This window comes from Gymnogyps californianus, chromosome 2 (genome assembly GCF_018139145.2).
Source record: "Gymnogyps californianus isolate 813 chromosome 2, ASM1813914v2, whole genome shotgun sequence".
NCBI lineage: Eukaryota > Metazoa > Chordata > Aves > Accipitriformes > Cathartidae > Gymnogyps > Gymnogyps californianus.
The window spans coordinates 50,233,470-50,254,305 of record NC_059472.1 but is presented as its reverse complement, the minus strand read 5'-3'; the positions used below and the strand labels follow the sequence as shown (position 1 = coordinate 50,254,305).

Here is a 20,836-nt window from a genome sequence, read left to right as displayed (position 1 = left end):
AGAATCCCAAACATACTTCATTCACTCTTGGCCACTCATTACCCACTTATCTTTTACCTGAGCTATCCTTTTTTGATATGGGAGAGACAAGGATGGACACAGTAATTCAGAGTGTTGATAAAACTCTGATCAGTGTTAGGGTATTTTGTTAAGCTGTCCACACCACCGCTTCTGGAACATCGTGGTGGCACCGTGACTTCCGATACCCACTGAAACACAAGTTTTACTGCGCTAGCCGCAGAATTCCTCCTGACAGTCGACTAACTGCGTATGAGTGAATTGGTACCTACTTTGTTGTATCTGTGAACGTCAGCCATTTCTTAAGTTCTGCTATGGTCCACTGCATTTCCACAAAGTTTTAAGTCCTGCATCATCTAAGTAGCACCATTTCCACCTCATTTTGCTACCGGAACATGTGTTCTTTTCTCCAGTTTATTTGGTAAGCGTTAATCAGTGGACCCAGTAGAGCTCTGGCATAATTTGTTACAACCTCCATCATTTTTTATATTTAGCATTTATTCCTATTCTCCCCCCATCTTATCTAATTTCCAGTGCTTCACAGTCCACCTTACTGCATGCTTTATTTCTATGGTAGCAGCTTCTCAGAGAACTTCAGGCTTTGTGAACATACAAATAAAGATCAATTCCATCAGATTGTGCTATCATCTTTTACAATAATTCTAGCAGATTAAGGGGCATGTTTTGGTCTTTTTTTTTTTTTTTTTTAAAAAACCCAAACATATCATTTAATATACTACTGAAAATCGTTTTTTTTTTTTTTTTAAATTTAACTTGCTACTTTATCCAGTTATCTATTCACTTCAGGTTTGTTCAGGTCCATTTTATAGGATTTCACCCTTATGCTTCTGTTTTGTGTAGGAAAATCAGCTACTTTCTTTTTAAACTTCTTCAGGGCTTCTGGCTGAATTCCACCTGGACTTGCTGACGTAATAATTTCTCTTCATTTTGTAAATTTAAGTATTCTCTCCTTTTTTGCAATCTAAAATCTGATTTACTTTTTTTTAAATCACATTAAAGTGTTTCAGCATCCTCTGTGGTAAGAACTGTAGAAGTACAATATTTTTGTACTGAAGTCCTTGCCCCTCTTCAATCAGGAGTATTTTCTCAAAAAAATCAATTACCTTAAACATTTAAAAGTAGTTTTAGACATGAAAACAAAAGCAGGACTATTTGCAAAAAGATGCATTTATCCTGCCCTATGAAGTGGCATGTTTGCTTACTTATGTTACAACATCGTGAAGTCAATTTCATTTGAAACAGTGAGCCAGCTTCTCCTTCTGTGAGTCATTCACAGAGCAGAAAACAAAATAAAACCGTCTGAAAAGGAAGAGCAAAATATGATGGCAAAAGTCACAGTGCTATGATAACTAAAAGTCATTGAATTCATTAACGACTCCTCTTTACTCTTTGAAGATTTGTATCATTTCTGTTCACGTATTTGATTTGCTGTGCCAATCCCCCTCTTAGGTCTTATTTTCTACATTCTACACGTAAAATGCCAAACGTAACACCTTTTTTACTAGTTTCCTATTGGCTGGATTTTATTTAATAAAGAATACTTACTAAAATGAACCTTGTATCTTGCTATTTCATCCTGGTCCTGTCATGCACTCCTGCTTCTTTTTTGTTTAGGGAAAACTGATTCTTTTTTAATATATAATTTCAGTAGAAATACTTTTGCATGAAGCTGTCTCCTCTCAAGTTGTTCTTCTGGCATAGTATCAGAGGAATAAGGTAATTTTTGTCACCACCAATTAAAAAGTTTTACGAAACAGGACCGTTATAAAACAATTAAACCTTGCAAATGCAGTAGTCTCTAGGAGGGAAACCCTGGAGGAAATTCTGCTTATTAAAATTGCAATTTTAGTTTCCATTAAAAAGGAGAATAAGACAACAGAAGATGGGCTGGCAAGACAAATTATTTCTTAATGTCAGTTGAGCTTATTTCAAATGAGATAACATATCTACACCAGGTTGAGTTCAACACATTCTTGCCTCCTCAACTCATTTGTCTAATTCAGTCATCTTGATTACAGCCTCATGGACCTTCATTTTCAGAGGAAAAAATTTTGCAACAAACAACCTACACAACATGCTGATTACTGAACAGTTAATTCTAATTAACTTGGCTATGGCAAGAGAATTTTGATAAAGTCCTAGAATGCAAATACAATTCGGTTATTCTGGCCAAACTTCTATAAAATAAAAACCCACAGCAGAGTCTCCAGATGAGACATCAGAGTGATAGGGATCTAATTTAAAGAAACAAATGAGAAAATTAAAATCACAAATAATTTATTCTTCCGTTAGAATTGATGGAGTACAGTTTTAAATAGCAATGAAGTACACAGTGGTGGGAAATTGGCACAGAACCTACAAGCATTTCATTCATAATAATGTTCCTCATGCCATATCTGTTCAAACCTTGATGTGTATTTTCTGTCGACTTTAAGAATATTGTTTTCCCTTTGAAAATGATGAACAAATTGAAAATCTTGTCTTCCATGCATAATGTCATACATATTAGGAACACCAGTTGGTTTTTTTTTTCCCCCCAAACATGATTGCCAACTGAAAAAAAAAATAAAAATACTATTTTACTCCTGGGCTAATTTTAAGTTAAGTTTTGTCCTTTATAAAAGTTGCCAGGAATTCTTGAATGCATATATTCCTGCACAACAGAATATCCATTTATTTATCTGATCCACAGTTGCAGGACAGTCTCAAAACCAATTTTTTGTGTACTATGCTATTGATCAAGGTGCTGCCTCTATCTCACATGCAACACTATAAGCATTAATGCAGTTCAAAACAAAATTTGGCATTTACCTCACCAACGGGTTTTATATTTGATGTTATAAAACATCCCTTGGTCTCATGTTAACCAATAAGAAAAATGGACACACACAAAAAATGCCCCCTTTCTAAAGATATTAACTCCCAGTTAGGAAAGTTTAGATAGGTTTTACAAAGTCTTCTAGGCTATTTTGATACATACAAATTATTCAACTAAAGGTTAAAATACACTTATACAATACAGTCTTGTCCTCCATATTCTTTTTCAAGTTCTTTGCATATTCAAGCCAACTAAAATTAACACTTGTCATTTTCTTTGTTATTGCAATTATTAAGAGGGATTACAGCTTGCTTATGCAAAGCTGTGACAAAACACTTGAGAAATAAAACCCAAACGTTTATCTTGTTACCCAAAAAATGTTGCAGAAAATTGTCAAACTATGTTAGAAACAATTTACAAAACTGCTTCACTCAGAAAAATTGGAAAGCTTAAAAAATTAATCTTTGCACAAGACTATATTATACTGTCCTTAATTATGTTCCCATTTAGATAACTGGGATTCTCATTCTTTGTATATGAACCTATCAGTGATATATGATGCTCTCCATCTTTTTTCACTATTATCTTTATTGTACACCATTTCGAGACTTATACAATCAAGCACTTATGCCCCTACCTATATTCAACAGTAGATTTCTTATTCTGCCCAGCGAGTAGTGTACTGTCTTGCATATTCACCACATGAAAAACATAATATACAAAATATTGCTGCTGTAAAAAGTGTGCATTTCCCCTTTCCCCCTACAAAAAAAATCTGTGGAAAAAATATTAAATTCCCATAACCTTCATAAACATACAAAGCTGTTTGCACCTTTCGGTCTGTAACAGTCTATTTGACATACAGTTCTCAACTCACTGCAAATTGTTATGTCCCGTATTTTCTGTCCAATATTGCCATCTAGAGTAGAGATGTGAAATCAGTTTCTGAGAATCTACAGTCTTTAACAATTAACCCATAAAGACTGTATACCATAAAACAGCCACAAGATTTTTCCAAAAGCTAGATGGAATGGGAGGTTCTCATCTCAGGAAGATGTCCACAGTGCTGAGGAGACAATATGGCTGCTAATAGATATTGCCTACTGGAATGTGAATACTTTTTCACTGTTGATAATTTCCATACTGACCCTAAAAAAAGAATTCAAAATACATAATTAAACTACGAGGCATATTTTCCTGTATTAAAAGCTCAAATCAGAAGATCATCCAAATAAACCATGATGTTAAAAGGCAGAAACAAATAACAATAAGTGATAAACCAATATAAGTGGTACAGTTTCATCTCACTAAAAATTCTTTGTGTTTTAATGTAAAAGACGGACGATACATATTTAAAGCCAAGAACCTAATTTGATCAAAAGAGTATACCTTTAAATTCAATAGACTGCTGTGAAATTTGCAGAACACCGTCAAAAATAAAAGATGGGAATTACTTCCCACCTAAACTTTGAAAATTATTTCAAAAAGATAAGGTCACCCAAATTCGAAGTAATTTAGGGAACTAACCTGCTTTCAGAGATACCTAAAAATATTCATATATCAAGCATCACAGAATGGACTGATAAATGTATCTCAAAAACCAAGGCACATCCCCGTGAACATAAAGAACTAGTTAACATATCCTATGGGAATCAATTATTCCATAGATCCGATACATAGAATTATTACCCTTACTGATATTCTCTCTTTCTTTTGACAGAACATCATGTACTGCAGAGGAGGGCAGAGGTGAAAGCATCAATGCTACATGCTTACCATGATCCTTCACCACAGGGTTCAAGGCTTGCAGAAACAAGTAGTGTGCTAGGAAGTGAACATTCTCCAAACTGCAGTCCCGCCACCATTCCATGTTAAATACCACCACGATAAGGCAGTATTTTAAATTCCAGTTTTACATTGCAATGTCAGTTTTTTCCATTGTAATATGACAATCAGTCAGGAAGAAGAGTTTCAGAACAGCTGCCAGATGAGAATTTAAGCAGTGCAATTCCTATGGGAATGGCTAGTATGAAAGAGAGGTCTCCTGTAATTGAGTTTCCCAGTGGAACTTAGACTGCACAAACTGGAGGAGTAGAGCCTATCTACAGAGAGGGTTATCCACTTCTACTGCAAAGAAAGCTGAAGAAACTGAGCAAATTGAGATTGTTTCCTTGACCCTACACTTGCCACAAGCAAAGCATTTTCCTGTAGCTTATTATTTGCAGAAGGAAGCTATCAGTTCAGTGCACAAGCATTTTGTTTATCTGTTAAATAATTAGAAGTAATTGTACCTCTAAACTACCACACTGAAAGAGTTTGTTCCTTCTTCCTTGTCTTTTCTGATTTCTGTAGAGGAAGCCAACTGTTCTCCTTTAAAAATGTGGGCAATTGTGGCTATTCTCACTTCCAAGGGAAAGTTCTTCTTGAAAGTTCAACTGATCTTCTACTAACACATCAGGATTTTATTTAAACACTAGAACCTCAGCTTGATCATATGGCATATTTAGTTAATCTCCATTTATGCCAAGGAAAGTAATAATGACATTTCTGAACGATTCATATTGCAAAGATTATATTTTTACAGTTTAGTACCTTCTACAGGAATAAAACCTCCGCTTCATCCTTTGATTAGAAGACAGGTTTTTTTACAGGAGTCCTCCACTACAACTCCAGCCTAGAGTTTTGGTGGTTCTTGTTTGTTTGTTTTAAACTTATCTTAGCAGTGATAGGAAAGAAGCAGTTGATTTTCAGGTCACTTCTTTCCCATGTTCAGTGTTCCTTTATACTGTTCAGAGAAAATCTGGGCAAAAATAGGCTTCATGTCTCCCCACACAGCCCTACAGTAGAAGGACCTCAGCTGCACACCTGAGGTGCTTCTGCAACTGAGAGGAGAATTACTGGATTTGTGTTTGTGGAAAATCAATTCAACCATTTTTACTGCAAAGCAGCAATGAAGAATGATCCACCATGAGATTTAGGAACCTCATCTTTCATATTAGTCACTCACCATGAGGCTATGAAACAGATCACCTTAATTTCTAAGGTCCAAAAATATTGCCTGGAGGCCCTCACTCTGCCAAATTGCATTAAAACTTGGCAAACTCAGAAGAGAATGACTAATCACACCCCCAGACAAATAATTCTGGTTAACTCACCTGGAAATAAAATCCATGAGAATTGTATATACACACCTGCGAGACCATGTCCTCAAATTCATTAGTTTAAATGTCCGCAAGAAACTAAGATTATCAAATGAGTGCGTAAGAATCACAATTTTCTCATCAAATGAAAGAATACCTGGTCATATCCATAAGGCCTCTGCTGTGGTGGCTGTGGTGGCCCAGGCTGTGTGGGTCTGTATCCCCCATACTGCTGGCCTTGTCCTTGTGGATAATTGGGATACTGAGGTCCTGGACCACTCTGGGAGGGGCCTGGAGATCATTAAAATGGAAACAAAAAAACACAAAAAATCAAAACAAACAAACAAACAAACAAGATTGCTTAAGGTGTTAGAAAGAAGAGAATAGTAAAAGCATTGAATTTTACAATTGAGCAGGGCTAAGAAGTATCACTACTGTGCAATCAGGTCTTTTCCTACCTACAAACATACCAGGGATCAGTGGTCCTCCTCTCACCCTACAAAGCACCTTAGCTGACAGGGCCTGTGCTCCAACCACAGAAACATTTACCTCTATTTATATATTCATTATTTATTATCAATGCATGTAGTTCCACACACGAGGTCATAGGACAGGAAAGAACAAGTCAAGAAATGACAAATCGTAAACATGAGCACTTTCCAGGATTTAGAGAGGCACACTCTCCTCCTGCTGTATGCTGCTCCAGTTCCAGAACTTTGTAATGCCAGGAGCAGCCAGATGATCAGCTGCGTTTAGCATTTGGACCTTTTGAAGAGACTAGCAGCGCTGCACTGCCAGAAAGTCAGTTCTCACACCACAGCAGGCAATCATAAAGGGAATGTCAGGCAAGGAAGTTACATGCATAAAATGTGAGATGCGACAACCAGCAAATGCTATTGTGGGATGGAAAAAAGCACCCTCTACTCCATACTCCTCTGGTCATCTTAACTTTCCAGGAAAAGGACAGGAAAAAAAATTTTGGCTCCAGCCTTTCTTGGCTGTAAAAGGAAGAAGTTCTTTTGTCAATACAAACTCTTTCTGTTACTACTCACAGGGACTCGGCCTGTCTACCATTGGAAGCTGCACATTACTACCATCAGGCAGTGCAGCCACGTTCCAAACAAAATTAAGCTCACTCCCTCCTACCTTGGGAGAGATGGTGTACTGTGTATTTCAGTGACACTCCATATGTGAGTGACAATCCACTCTTTTGCAGTGGATCTAAGTTAGCTTTTTCAACACCACCCGCTAAAAATTGGCAGAGTCAGGAAGATTTGCAGCTTTTCAGAAGTGCTTTCTTTTAAACAAAGCAACACTTTCCCCCCCCGCAAGAAACAGATGTGTTTTAGCAATAATGTGATTCAGTGCTGGAGAGGGCTAGTTTTAGCTACAGGTACTGGACATTAAGATGACATCAGTTGGTAACTCCTTCAGTAAGTCTGGATCTATAAGACAGTCAAAAACATGACCTGGAGAAGAAAAGCTCCATAGGCTATGACCATTCTCCTCAGGCCTCAAATCCCCTTGAACTATGCAGTTTCAGCTTTCTGCAGTGGAACAAAACCTGGAAGACTGATAATAATGACTGGGATGCTCATTTATTTTCGCAAATTAGAAAAGTAATTAAATATTAAATTGAGCAAGGATACTACATCCTAAAAAGTGCTGTGTTCTTCTGACAAATGAAACTTGGTTTTATTTATTCATGGTAATTCTTTATAGTTGAATTCTAAATACTCAGTGACAGATTTTATTAAAATAAAAATAGAACTTCAACATGTATTTCTGCTAAAAAAATAGAAATTGAGAAGTATGCTATTTGGGTTTACAAATTACAGTGGGTAAGACGCTCCAGATTTCTTCATCCCTTTCCTCTAGTATTTCTTAACCTAAATTTTCAGAACAAGTCAGATTTTATTTCTTTACTTACAAAATTTAGACTAGTGAGCTAGATGGACCTTAACTCTGATCTTCGTTCTGTTCCTATGTTACATTTAGCAGAATATAAGTACATGAATATTATTTTAGAACTATCAATTCATCCATAACCTCCAAAAGGACAAAACTTGCTGAATCTCAGCGAATCCTCTTAAAACTTAACTCTGTCTCAACATAACTTGATTTAATGCAAATCTGGCAGTTATCTACATAGCAAACACGTCATCCATGCACTTCCTTGCATACCTACAGTGCCAAAAGTTTTAGCACTTAAACCTGCAACAAAGCTAAAAGTTAAAATATATGGAATTAGATTTCAGAGATTCCTCCTTCTGAGATAAATATGTACAGCTTTACAACATGCAAGCAAGGAAAACTTAAGAGCAGTATTTTCAGTATGCTCTTCTGACCTCAAGTTTTCAGAAGTAATGCACAAAAATTACATACTACTACTATAAGTTTCCTGTTTGGGAGGTTTTCCTTGAATCCAAGGACTACATTATCTCACCTGTGGCAGATGACTTCTCATTCCTGCCATACATCAGAAGGTTTGCACTACTAGTGCAAATTTGTAAGACAAACTCTCTTGAAAGCTCCATTGGCAATGCTTATATTCACTTCCTTACTGATCAGTACCAGAATTTTAAAAGAATGATTCATGTATGTTGGATGAAATTTTAAACTGGTTTTTAAAAGATTTTGTCCTGAACAGCAAATCCAAGAATGAAAGGGTATAAGTGACTCTTTGCCATCTTTGTGCCCTCCTGACTCTGTTCACCTACAGAGGACAGAAGAGAGCAGAGTCTTTCTGTGTCTTTCTAAACTACAGACATCTGTTATAACATTGTCCACAGGCATACACCTTTTTGCACAAGCCTGGCCTTTCAACCCAATAAAACAGGGATGGAATAAGACACAAGGATCTCTCTTAGTCTTTTCTGTGATTGCTGTCTGTGTCTTCAGGTTCTTACCATAACCCTGCTGTTGTCCCGGATAGCCTTGTTGGCCTGGGTATTGCTGCTGTTGTGGTGGATAACCCTGCTGTTGGGGTGGTCCTTGATATGCATCTTGCTGCTGACCGTATTGTGAGTTTCCTGTAAGATGATTGCAAGAAAGCAAAAAACTTATGAAGATACCTACTTTATTAATTTTTTTCCTTCTAAGATGCACAGCCAACAACACAAGAACAAAATGAAAATGCAATATTGATTTCAAAAACTGAACAAAACAAAGAAAACTCAAACCAAACAGAAGGAATTCGGCCAAACAAACTGCAGTTAAAGCCAATTTTGCAAAGTTGAACTGCAGCATTTTCAGCATCTCTGCCAAACGAGCATTACATTTACTGGAACATCACAGTCATAAGATCATGACTATGCTAAATAAAATAAAAAAAGACAAAATTAAGGACAGCTACAAGAGCACAGACTAGCTACACAAGATCAGCAAGCTGTTTCCTAACGGCACTATAATTATACAAAATATATACACACACAAAAAGATATACACAACTGAACCAACAAATTTATGTTTAAATAAAAATTTCCATTGAGGTAAAAAAAAAAAATCTCTAGAGTGTTTTAGTCATTTTACTGTTGTTAGAAATGGCAAATTGTGGTTATATATTTTAGGTGTTTGCAAGAAATTATTCTGAACGCTTCAAGTTCCCTGCAATTTTCAAGACAGCCAGCAACTAGTATTCTACAAGAGCTTTGCATGGGTATAAGTCGTGTTGTGCAAGAATTTTTGTTCCCGTTGCGGGTGGGGGAGGAAAGGGAATGTATGTGCGTATGTGTGTGAAGGTATATAGATACCTCCTTCGTAGTAATGTTGTGAGGAATCCTCATAAGGCCTATCGTAGCCTTGTTCAGGATACGACGGTTGCTGATAACCGTAATCATTATGACCTACATCAATTCGACAAGAGACAGGAAGAAACGTTAATGGCCTCTGAGTGAAAACCCTAAAAATATTTCATTTCTCAGAAAAATGAAAAAAATTTCAACTGGATATACATGAAAAAGAATTTTCAATTGTATTAGCCAAAGACTTATTAATGATTTCCTTTCATATTGAATTAACATGTGACAGGAAAAAAAAAAGGCTTAATGCAGTAGTTTTAGCAACATCACAGCAAGGGATGGTCTTAACCTTCTGATAATCCTTGTTGGGGGGGGAGGGGGGAGAAGTACTTTATCTTTCACTCAAAAAAAAAAAGAAAGCATTTAGGCCTTTCACATGTAAATAACCTGAATTAAATTAGAATGAACAAAGAAAGCAATTATCATACTTTGTCTAACACCTGTTCTGCTGATCTCCAATTCAAAAGCATATGCTAAAAGCAGTGTGAAATATAACAAATAAAGCTCAATGAAGTTATGGACCAGAGTCTACATTAGATTTTGCTTTTAAGTGACAGAAAGATAACGTTCTCAAGGTTTTCCCTACAAACAGAATTCCTACAAGTCTTAAGAAAACTCTTCCTCTTACTTTCCAGTCCTGAGTAGGATCATTACAAACAAACCTTCCTTTTCAGAGACTACAGGCATCTCTGATTAAGAAACCAATATATGCAGTGAGTACCCCACCTGTTGTTGTTTTTAGAACAAACATATTTTGTCTTACAGATGACCAAAATATATCTTATTGCCAACTTGGTCAAGAACACAAGACAAAATTTTGTTTAAATTTGAAATTAAATTCTACAAGTTACATAAATTTGGAATAAAATTTTGAAATAAAAATAAAGGAAAGGAGAAAACAGTTCTAAAACTAAGTGGTCTTTGTAATTAGTTCTGCAACTGTACCATATTAGATTCAGTCAATGACGTATAAATAAATAACCATTAAAACAAGTCTTACAATATATTCTCTTTACGTTCTATATAAGTAATAATGAGGTAATGATAAAGAACAAATCTTTAAAAGGAATAGGTCTTAGAGAAGTAAACTGTGCTGCCACAGAGCTGTTGATTGTAACATCAAATTGCCCTTACTACAGTAAAGTGCCTGTAACCATTTAAAATTCATGTGCATAACATAAAGTTTCAAAATGAAAGCTTAATAACTACAAGTTAATACAACTTGTAAAATAACTCTGCACGTGTATCTCCAAAAATAACACATGTAAGCTTATATAGACGTGGCTTGACGTATCTTAAAATCAATTTAATAGAAATTAAAATTCAAAGAACTAACTTGTATCCTTTTATTTGCAATGAGTAGTTGCTTTGGCAGTTACACAACTTTGCTTTGTATACATTTTTAAAACATTAACATCTACCACATTCCTTGAACTTCGTAAGATACCATTAAGTTGCACACACAGTTATCACAGTAGTCATGAGTCAGCATCTTTGTTCTCCCAGTCTCTGCTCAGCCTAAAAACAGGTTAATTGCAACTTTTCTAACTTATAACACAATCCAATAGCCTTCAGCACTCTAAATTCCAAGAGGTAGGAGGACAGATTTATGAAATTCAAAGTTCCGGTCTTGTCTTGAAAGCACTGGGGGGACTTCTAAAGAGGACTCACAATTACAGTCTCCTCAGGGCAGGGACCATTTTATTCCTTTGTAAAAATTTAAAATAAAGGCCCATGCCATAGCAGCAATAACACATTTGTGTGACTGATATGAAAACTACACACTAAGTTAAAAAATAGAATATTTACAAAAAAACCACATCTTTTCAGCAAGTTTTTCCACTTCAATAAAATCTTTAGTAAAAGGATATCGCCCCCTCTCTTATTTATCATAAAGTTATGACTGTTTTAATTCATCTTAATTATATTAGATATGGTAAGGAACCCTCCATACTTTTAGATAAACCAATTACAGAACTTCATTTTGAAATACTAAAACTGTTGTTAGAGTTTCAAATGGGAGTATTACAAATTACATGCTTTGAATAAGTTGTAAAATTAACTAGTCATAGTAACTTAAACTGTAGTAACAATTCTGAATTTGGAAGGTTTTGCAAATGTGAGGTATGGCACCAATTACTATTCTATTCTTGCCTCATTCCCTAATTTTGGGCATATGACTACATTAGTATTGGGCAGGTATAGAAAATGGGAAAGTTAACATTTATGAGAGATTACCATCAGGGTAATATTGCTGGTTCATGCCTTCTGGAGGACCTTGTCCACCATGACTGTATTGGTCCCCATAATAGTCTTCCTGGCCTGAGTACTGCTGTGGTGGGCCTGAAAAACCACAACCAGTCAATACGTAAATAACTTGTTTTTTCTGTTATAAAGCCTGCTAATTTCTGATTTTAGTATGAGAAATATTTCTCAAATGTACTCCCCACCCATATCGTTGCATTTCAGACAACATATGCAATCTGGTTTACTTAAAAAAAAAAAGTATCTATCTATATATATATACACACACACACAGTTGTTTGGCTGCACTAGATTGAGCACATATATATCAAACTTCAGTTCTGAGCTCATTTTAGAAACATGTGTATAACAGACTAAGGTGTTAAAAATAAAGTTATTCCTTTTCTAAAAAGACTGGAAAGAAAAAAAAGAAAAAGAGAAGCAAGATTGTGGAACATTGTTCCTTTTTTGTAACTGAGCGAATTCAGAACCAAGCAGGTACTCTGTTCCTTTTCTGTACCTATCATTTAAATATCGAAACAGAAATCTGCATCAGCATATCTGAGATGCGTATTTTTAGATACTTTTTGTCAGAAAGAACTCAAAACAAAAGAAATACTTGTCTTCATGTTTCATGGTGATACCAGTAATCTGTTGCTGCAAGAACCACCCTTAAAAGGATAACAAAGAGAGTCTGCAAACAAAGCCTGTGACACCCAATGATTTGATCGAAATTTGGTGTAACCAAGGAAGTGATTTAAAATAGCTTTAAAGATAGTTATTTAAAATCAATGTAAAAACACTGAATTGAAGTCCTACCTTGCTGTGGTGGCCTGTATGGAGGAATCTGTCTCTGACCCATCATGTGATTTCCCTGGTTAACTTGGCCCATCATTCCCATAGGTGGCTGCTGCCCCTGGTAATGCTGGCCACCTGCTTGTGGCATGTTGTATTGCTGGGAGGGAGGCTGCTGGTGCATCATTGGACCTGTAAAAGAAAAAGTAACAAATATGTCTACTGTAGCACATGACTTGTGATTATATCTTTCAAAAAGAACATGGAAACTCCAACCTTTAAAAACGGACCAAAAAAGGCTCTGTATTTCTAGTGCTCTCATAAGGATTCGTTGTTTCTGGACCCATGCAAATGCAGGCGATCAATTCAGTAACCAAATTACAAAATAGAACTCAGCCTAAATAAAGCTGCTTTCTAGATGATTTTTCTTCAAACTACAAAGACATTAGTTTACTCATGCACAAAGATAACTGAAACACTTTTACCATTTTTTGTTTGTTTGTTTTAAAAAGCATCTGCAAAGAAAGTGTAGATGAAAACCTGATGGTGAAACTTTGACAAGTCATAAAAAAATTATTTAACATTGTGAACTCCTCCGGGTATAGTTTTAATACACATGTAGTTGTTGTCATAGTCCATCAACAAGCCACTTAGCTGTTATCACAAAATAAACAATTTTATTTAGCCTGTAAAGACAAACCACGTGTACCAGTGAGTCAGGCAATCACACAACAGGCAGTATGCAGAAAGGCCCACAGGAATACATGCTCTGCCCACCACTGAACAGTCCCAAGCAGCCTGTAACAAACATCATCTTTCATACCAAGGTGCACCAAGTTTCTATGAACCACAGAAAGAGACCAGGAGAGATCAAGCACTGTCCATGTTTTATCAACTGCGAAAATCTGATTAAGGCTGAACTTGGAGAAATGCAAACTTCAGTAATGAAAACAGACAGTCAAAGAGCACCCTACTGACACCATACAGCAATGAAAATTATGATTATGCCACTTCATTATATGAGATTGCAGGTCAGGTTGATATAACTTCTAACAAAGAACAGCTTCTTCACTTCCTCTGTAGTACCACTTCAGAAAAGAGTTATTCCAGTATTAAAAATATCGGGAGGAAAGAGTTGTGATAAGGAGCTAAACTTCTTAAACAACATAGTTTTATAACACATTAATTCAAACCACTTAACATATATTGCACAATTTCTAATGGTGAAATCCTAAGCTTTTTTTACCTTTATAATTTTTTTAAAAACTACAAAGACAACAAGTAACTAGTCTCACTAAAAAACAAAACAAATCAAAATATCAAACTAGCACGGCCACTCCTTAGCTCCATTCCAGGAAAAAAACGAAGGTATCATCTAGTTTTCTGTATGCTAGATTTTGCCATTGCATTTAATATTTTTAAATAACTAGGTGCTGGAGCACAAGCAGAAAGTCCTACATGAAACCACAGTACTGGAAAATTATGTAGATACAGTCAATACTGACAACGGATTTATATAAGGAAAGGAATACATAGTCACTTAGATCCTGTCTATGTGGGGTTACGAGAGAAAGTTAAGCCAAAGTAATTAATAGTATGAATTCAAAGCGCGTTAGTTAAATCCCATTAAACCCCTGTGTGGAATCTCTCAGTGAGAAGTAAAGTGGCCTTAGTTCTGTTAAGCTTCATTTTCCTCTGAAGATAAATATCGGCCACTCTTAAAATGATCCAGTTATGCTTCTATCCTTCAGCATGGCAGTTTCTGTGTCCTGATTTTGAAGTAAAAAATGGTTTAAATTGAGATACTGTAATTATTTTTCACTTAGCAAAAATATATTTCTTTTTTTGATCTTCTAAACAAGTAGGTAATTTAGATCATTCCATTTCACTGCTCCTCTGTTTGGAGGTACTGAGAAACATTAGGCAGCCTTGAAAAAAAAAAAAAAAAAAAAAAAAAAAAAAACCTTGTTGCCATAATACTCCTAGATCTCAAGAAAGCTTGTTAATTAACAATATTAATATTAGTCACAATACAATGTGATAAAATGTGTTGGGTCCCCATGGTGCAATGTAGAGGTTTTCTGTTTGCTTTTTAAATTAGAACTTCATTAACGCTTTGTAGAGCCACAATGAGAATTCACTACCCTGTATCAGACTGTGTATTCTGTTAATAACAGAGTGCCTGGCTTCCTTCCAGTTTGGTTCACATCTCTCTCATTAGGAAGATACCTAAAAGAAGAACCATGGTCTCTATCGTCTCATGCAACAGAACCATTTTATGCGGTAGTTTTGAGGGGTGAGGGAACTTTGAATTTGTTTTTTCTTTTGAAAAAATCAAGTCTACAATAAAGCTACATTTATTCATCATATAATACTTAATATGACATAAAACTAACCCAGAGATTCCCTTCCCCTTAAGTCAAAAACTTAGGACCATTAGTTCATGATCTAGGACTTTCTAATATTTGTAGCACATGTTTTTACAGCCCACTTAAAACACAGCTCTTGAATCCCCAATCAGGTCACACAAACTACACTCAGTGGAAGTCATGATCTCTTCCAGGCTTGGATATAAGACTTCACACATAGAAGTTTTACAACACTGTGCGCTGCAAGAGAATGCTCACTGCTTTCAAAAACTCTCCTCAGCAACTCTTTTTTGGTGAATTTCTAGAACTATTTATTGCAGAGAGGACAAAATAGCTGATTTTTAGAGAGTCCAAATGAGTCCAAGAAAATACTGTGTAGGACTATCCCTGTAAATATGCAAGTACACAAGCAGACTATTGTCTTTCCAAGAAATTATTTTAACTTTAGTAGTACAAAAGCCCTACAAATGTTTCTGTATATTCAGAAGGCAGCCTTCATATGTCAATATACTGGAAGCATTCCTGGGATAAAAGTCTGAAGAAAAAGATGCTAAGAAGTAATACTGTAGGTCCTGTGAGGAGTGCAGGCAATTTTGGTAGTCATTAAACAGGCATTTGAAAAATGCACACTGTAGACCCAAATCAGTCTTATCGAGTAAGTGAACGGATAAAGCAAGCCAGGCAATAGGTGAAAACTGAACTGCTCATTGTTCAATTTAATTAAAAATAGTCCACATTATCAAGAATACACAATATTTTCCTCAACTGCTTGTTTCAAAGTCATCTACACCTACTAAATAAAAAAAAAAACGTTCCTGCTCCAGCCAGTGTCTCATAAGGAGGACTCACATATAGGGAAGAAAAGGTATGTGGATTTAAGTAAAAATAGGCTGGTACCCAATCTTCTTGTCAGTACAGTGACCTGGTGGCAGTCTCCTGACAAGAAATGACTTCAAGGAACTGACAACCTAGTCTTCAGACATGTAAGATGAATAGAGAGAAACAGAAATGCAAACTAGAAGTGGGTCCCAGATAAACCTAACAAATCTGAGACCAGAAGCACACTTGAGAATGAAAGAGCTGCAGAAAAACTTAGCGGTTTAAAAAGGTCTCCTTAGCTTTGTCTCGTCTGCTGAAACTCAGACACTGGTGGTAAATGCTATGAAATGACAAGAATAACTGCTCACATAGTTGAAACTTCTGAAGAAGCAGAAGTGAGGAACCACACTCACAAATGAACTGGTGGCTCTGCTGTTCTGATTGAAGAGCTATGGGAGCAGCTGGGTATAACAAAAAACCAACAGTACAAGCTATTATTTCTTCAGTCTTCAAAAACATGTTGGTTTTGTTGCTAAGAAGAGGTCTATTCTTTAGGCATTTCACAATGTGTGCTTGTATCGATAAAGCAATTTGATATCCACATCTAGAGTATCAGCAAAGTACACCATGCCAGATTTACCATGGTCAATCTCATCATTGTGTCCACTGTTACATAAACAACAAAATATATACCTAGAAATGCAGTAGCCCTCAGCAAAACTTTTTTGTTGTTTTTCTTCATGTTTACAAAAAAAATGCTTGTTTTTAAACATAAGTGATGGTAGTAACTCTTGCAAGAGCTATCTCAGGAACTCTACCGTAGGGTAAATTTAACTTTCAATTTTCTCAATTCTTGACAAAAGCTACAATTCAGATGTACTTGGTCAAATGAACCAAAATCTTAAAGGTGTTTTAACATGAGGGGCAGTTTAAACACTATCTCAAAAGACTTTGAGGATACAAAATTTTTTGCTACTCCTAATGTATGATTCAGGTTGCAAATTAAAGGTAGTCAAAACTTCTCCACACTCACTTATTCCACAAAGTTCTCATCTCAAACTGAACCATAATTTCAGGTGTCATTTAAGAAAAAAAAAAAAAATTAAGTCATACAAAAAAATTCCTTAGTTACCAACATCGCCTTTCATGTTTTACACTAGGGAAGAAAGATGAAAGAACAAGCACTGTGGCACCTGTTTATATCTTTGTTTTTTCAAAATAGGAGAACTGCAGTGTCTTCTACAGCCAGACATCCTACAAATCCAGCTATAGCATGATGGCACTTCAGAATGGGGAGGCAATTTTATTTTTCTTTAATAGGTTAGATGTCCAAAAAATCGAGACTGCCCTGCTTTGTCCATGACTTCATGGCTACTGTAAGCAGCTGAGGTATTGAAATGTAACAGCCTCTGCTTACATGGGAATGAACAGATGACAAGACATTCACAAAAGGTCCTCAACCTCAGAAATCATTTTATCTTGATCTGTCATACCCTGAATATGTTTATATTTCAGATAACATTGGATGTTCCTATCTTTATGTTCCTTTCTTTATGCGGACAACAAAAGAACAGAAATTCCGCACCTGCCTCATCTCTGCTGTCTCCATGATCTCTTTGTATTTGCTTGTAATTGAAAAAGCTCTGAAACTTTAATGGAATTTTTCTAAGTTTATATAAATGAAAATGTCATTAAAAAAAATCTCAGCACCAGATTCGACAATTGGTCTTCTGCAAATTACCAAGTCAACATGATATTCTCATGTAGAGTTCACCTGTTAAAAGTAAACTAGTTCCCCTCCCTCACCCCAAGCAACGTATAATGCTCATTAAATACAGACTGGGGAGTTTGGCAACTTTGCTTCAAGCGGTTCTGGCAAGGGAACAGAATCCTAGCAAAAGGATCTGAGAAACACAGTCTCTGAGATGGCCAAGCTTAGCAAAAGGATCTGAGAAACAAAGTTTCTGAGATGGCTAAGCTATAATTTCTTGGTCCTTTTTAAAGTATTTGAATTCTACTGTTTACTATTATTCTCTGACTGTAAAAGATCTGTTCAACATAAATAAGAGGAATTTCCACATAAGTTTCAGGTTCCAGAAAACTGTGCTTACACCTCCCCTCTGAAAGGTCAAAAATTGGCAACACTTGTAATATTTCATTCAACATAAGTAGCTTCCCATACAAAAGAAGATACACACCCATAAGAAAGGAGTTTCTTCCACATTCACTCAGCTCCTGCTGCTTATCTTTTCCAAAAAGGTAGCCAATGTTCCTTGTGGATGTCCCAGGCTGCTACAGTTTTCATCGAGTCATCTACAGAACCTTCCACTTAAAACATTCTGCTTCCTAAGTCCAAAATGACTAAAACTCTTCTTCTAACTGGACTCGCTATATACAAACAATACCATGAAAATTTTGCTTCTCATTTAAGATATTCCTCTGGCTCACATTTTATAAACTAGTGCAAATCAATAATGAGTACAAAGTAGAGAAAGAAAGTAAATCCAACAATGAGTTCTGTTACTATGCATCTTATTTCTTAATTAGCACTTTTTCATTTTTTCTTACTAACACCATCTGCCTCAAAATGTGTAAATACAGCAAGATGTTTTGCTACAAAACACACATAAAAAGTTACACTAAAACCACCCAAAAGTTAGATCAAACCTATCTGCGTGTTATGGTGTCTTTATCTATTATATGATAGCATGCTTTTTTCCTAAAGCTACTGGCCTCATTCAGTACACAGTAGATATTATTCACTGAAAAGCTATTTCGATATTTTGTTGCCTCCTAATTGTTCATGTGAGATGCCATGCCTAGTCAAACTGAAGACAGAATTATTAATTTACTCATGGGTTTTCTTATGGCACTCATAACTAAAATGTCCAAATCTTCATAATGAATATACTTTCACAACACTCCTGTGAAATCAGATGGTATCATAATCTTACCATCAGATTCATTCCTCTACAGATGGGGAACACATGCAGGGAAAGATTAAGGTCAAAAACATCTACTAATTTTTAACAGCCAACTTGAGATGCTAAGACCTTATCTTGCGGAATATTTAGCATTATATTTAGCTAGTGCTGTTATTAACTGACAGATATAGTAGGATCTCTCATTCTCAATATGGATCACCCCTTTATAAGACTGTCGTGGTTTAACCTCAGCCAGCAACTAAGCACCATGCAGCCGCTTCCTCCTCCCCTCCCCTCCCAGTGGGATGAGGAGGAGGATCGGGAAAAAAAGGTAAAACTCATGGGTTGAGATAAGAACAGTTTAATAACTAAAGTAAAATAAAATATAATACTAACTAATAATAATAATATAATAATAATAATAGTAGTGATGAAAAGGAATATAACAAAAAAGAAAAGAAAAAAAACAAGTGATGCACAATGCAGTTGCTCACCACCCACTGACCAATGCCCAAGCAGCGATCTGCACCTCCCGGCCAACTCCCGCCCCGTTTATATACTGGGCATGATGTTCTATGGTATGGAACATTCCTTTGGCTAGTTCAGGTCAGCTGCCCTGGCTCTGCTCCCTCCCAGCTTCTTGTACACCTGCTTGCTGGCAGAGCATGGGAAACTGAAAAATTCTTAACTTAGGATAAGCACTACTCAGCAACAATTAAAACATCAGCGTCTTATCAACATTATTCTCACACTAAATCCAAAACACAGCACTGTACCAGCTACTAAGAAGAACATTAACTCTTTCCCAGCGGAAACCAGGACAAAGAAACAAGGCGTGCTTAGGGGTTCACAAATGTGTCCTGACAATACTGAGGTTCAGAAATTTTGGTTCATTTCTATTTCTGAATGGCAGCACATGCTACCAGTTAAGAAATCTTCAAGTCACAATCTGTTTATTCCTTTTTTGTTAAACTGCATCTCAATGCATTTCCTAGCAGCTCATTCTTGTTTCTTCACTTAGATGAGAAGCCTGCAGTGTCCATGCTTGGCTGAGACCTCTGCCCAGCTGGACTGGCTCTTGCCTTCCTATGTCTCTCAGATTTCTCTGCCATTCTCTCCCCTGCTGTCTTGGAGTCACAAGAGAGTGAAGATACAGAAATATTTCCTCTAATTTGTCACCAAATCTCAATACAAATACAACAACTAAGAGTAGAAAATGAAGTGTATTAAGTAGACCCGACTGGAAATATTCTTAGGTCAAAAACCTTAGCTACCAATACATAACAAACATGCACATCTTCAGACTTAAAGACTTCTTCCCCCATAGATATTTAAAGTTTGTCTAATTTGGGACAATATTTTCATTGAAACAGCAAATAGCACCTTCCTGGCATCACAGACAAGTTTCAAAGCCTTGCTCTAAAGCAAGGGCACCTGCACTCCTACATTTACATATGAAATGCTCTATTTATTAATGTTTTTGTGAGACATTGAAATATTTTAAAGAATGTAATTTTTCACCCCACTGTGAGAAACGGCTCTCCACTTCTGTGAAACTTCCGTGCAAAAAAAAAAACCAAACAAACAAAAAAAACAGCCTCGAAGCAGACACTTGGAATGGAAGAAGTCTCAGCCTAAAGGGTCAAAACTTGGCAAAATTAAGAGTTACCCGAAGTGAAAGCTTACTGTGGCCCTAAGTGCAGGCAATGGTATCAGCTCGTGTTCTAACTAGAGAATTTGCTCTTGTTCTTGAACCTATAATTTGGTTAGATTCTGCTTTATTCTTTATTCCCCAAAGCTACTTTAGTACTATTATTTGTTCAGAACAGAAACCTTTTAAGTATCTTTCTGCCCAATTTCTAATGAGCAATTTTTAAGTTTGACAGAG

The 20,836-nt window shown here is 36.1% G+C and overlaps 1 protein-coding gene across 3 annotated transcripts in view; it reads right to left on the bottom strand.

The window, feature by feature from the left end:
* Window positions 1-2,299: 2,299 nt before the first annotated feature.
* Window positions 2,300-20,836, bottom strand: part of SS18 (SS18 subunit of BAF chromatin remodeling complex) — a 44,567-nt gene continuing 26,030 nt past the window's right edge. The window contains exons 6-11 of one of the 3 annotated variants that reach the window (XM_050915774.1): window positions 12,861-13,028; window positions 12,036-12,140; window positions 9,750-9,842; window positions 8,907-9,029; window positions 6,155-6,288; window positions 2,300-4,006 (exon numbers count right to left, since the gene is read on the bottom strand). In XM_050915774.1, the coding sequence (XP_050771731.1) occupies window positions 3,980-4,006; window positions 6,155-6,288; window positions 8,907-9,029; window positions 9,750-9,842; window positions 12,036-12,140; window positions 12,861-13,028 (650 nt within the window). In that variant the 3' untranslated portion in view covers window positions 2,300-3,979. The remainder of the gene's footprint in view (window positions 4,007-6,154; window positions 6,289-8,906; window positions 9,030-9,749; window positions 9,843-12,035; window positions 12,141-12,860; window positions 13,029-20,836) is intronic. The other 2 variants (XM_050915775.1, XM_050915776.1) reach the window with 2 other exon arrangements.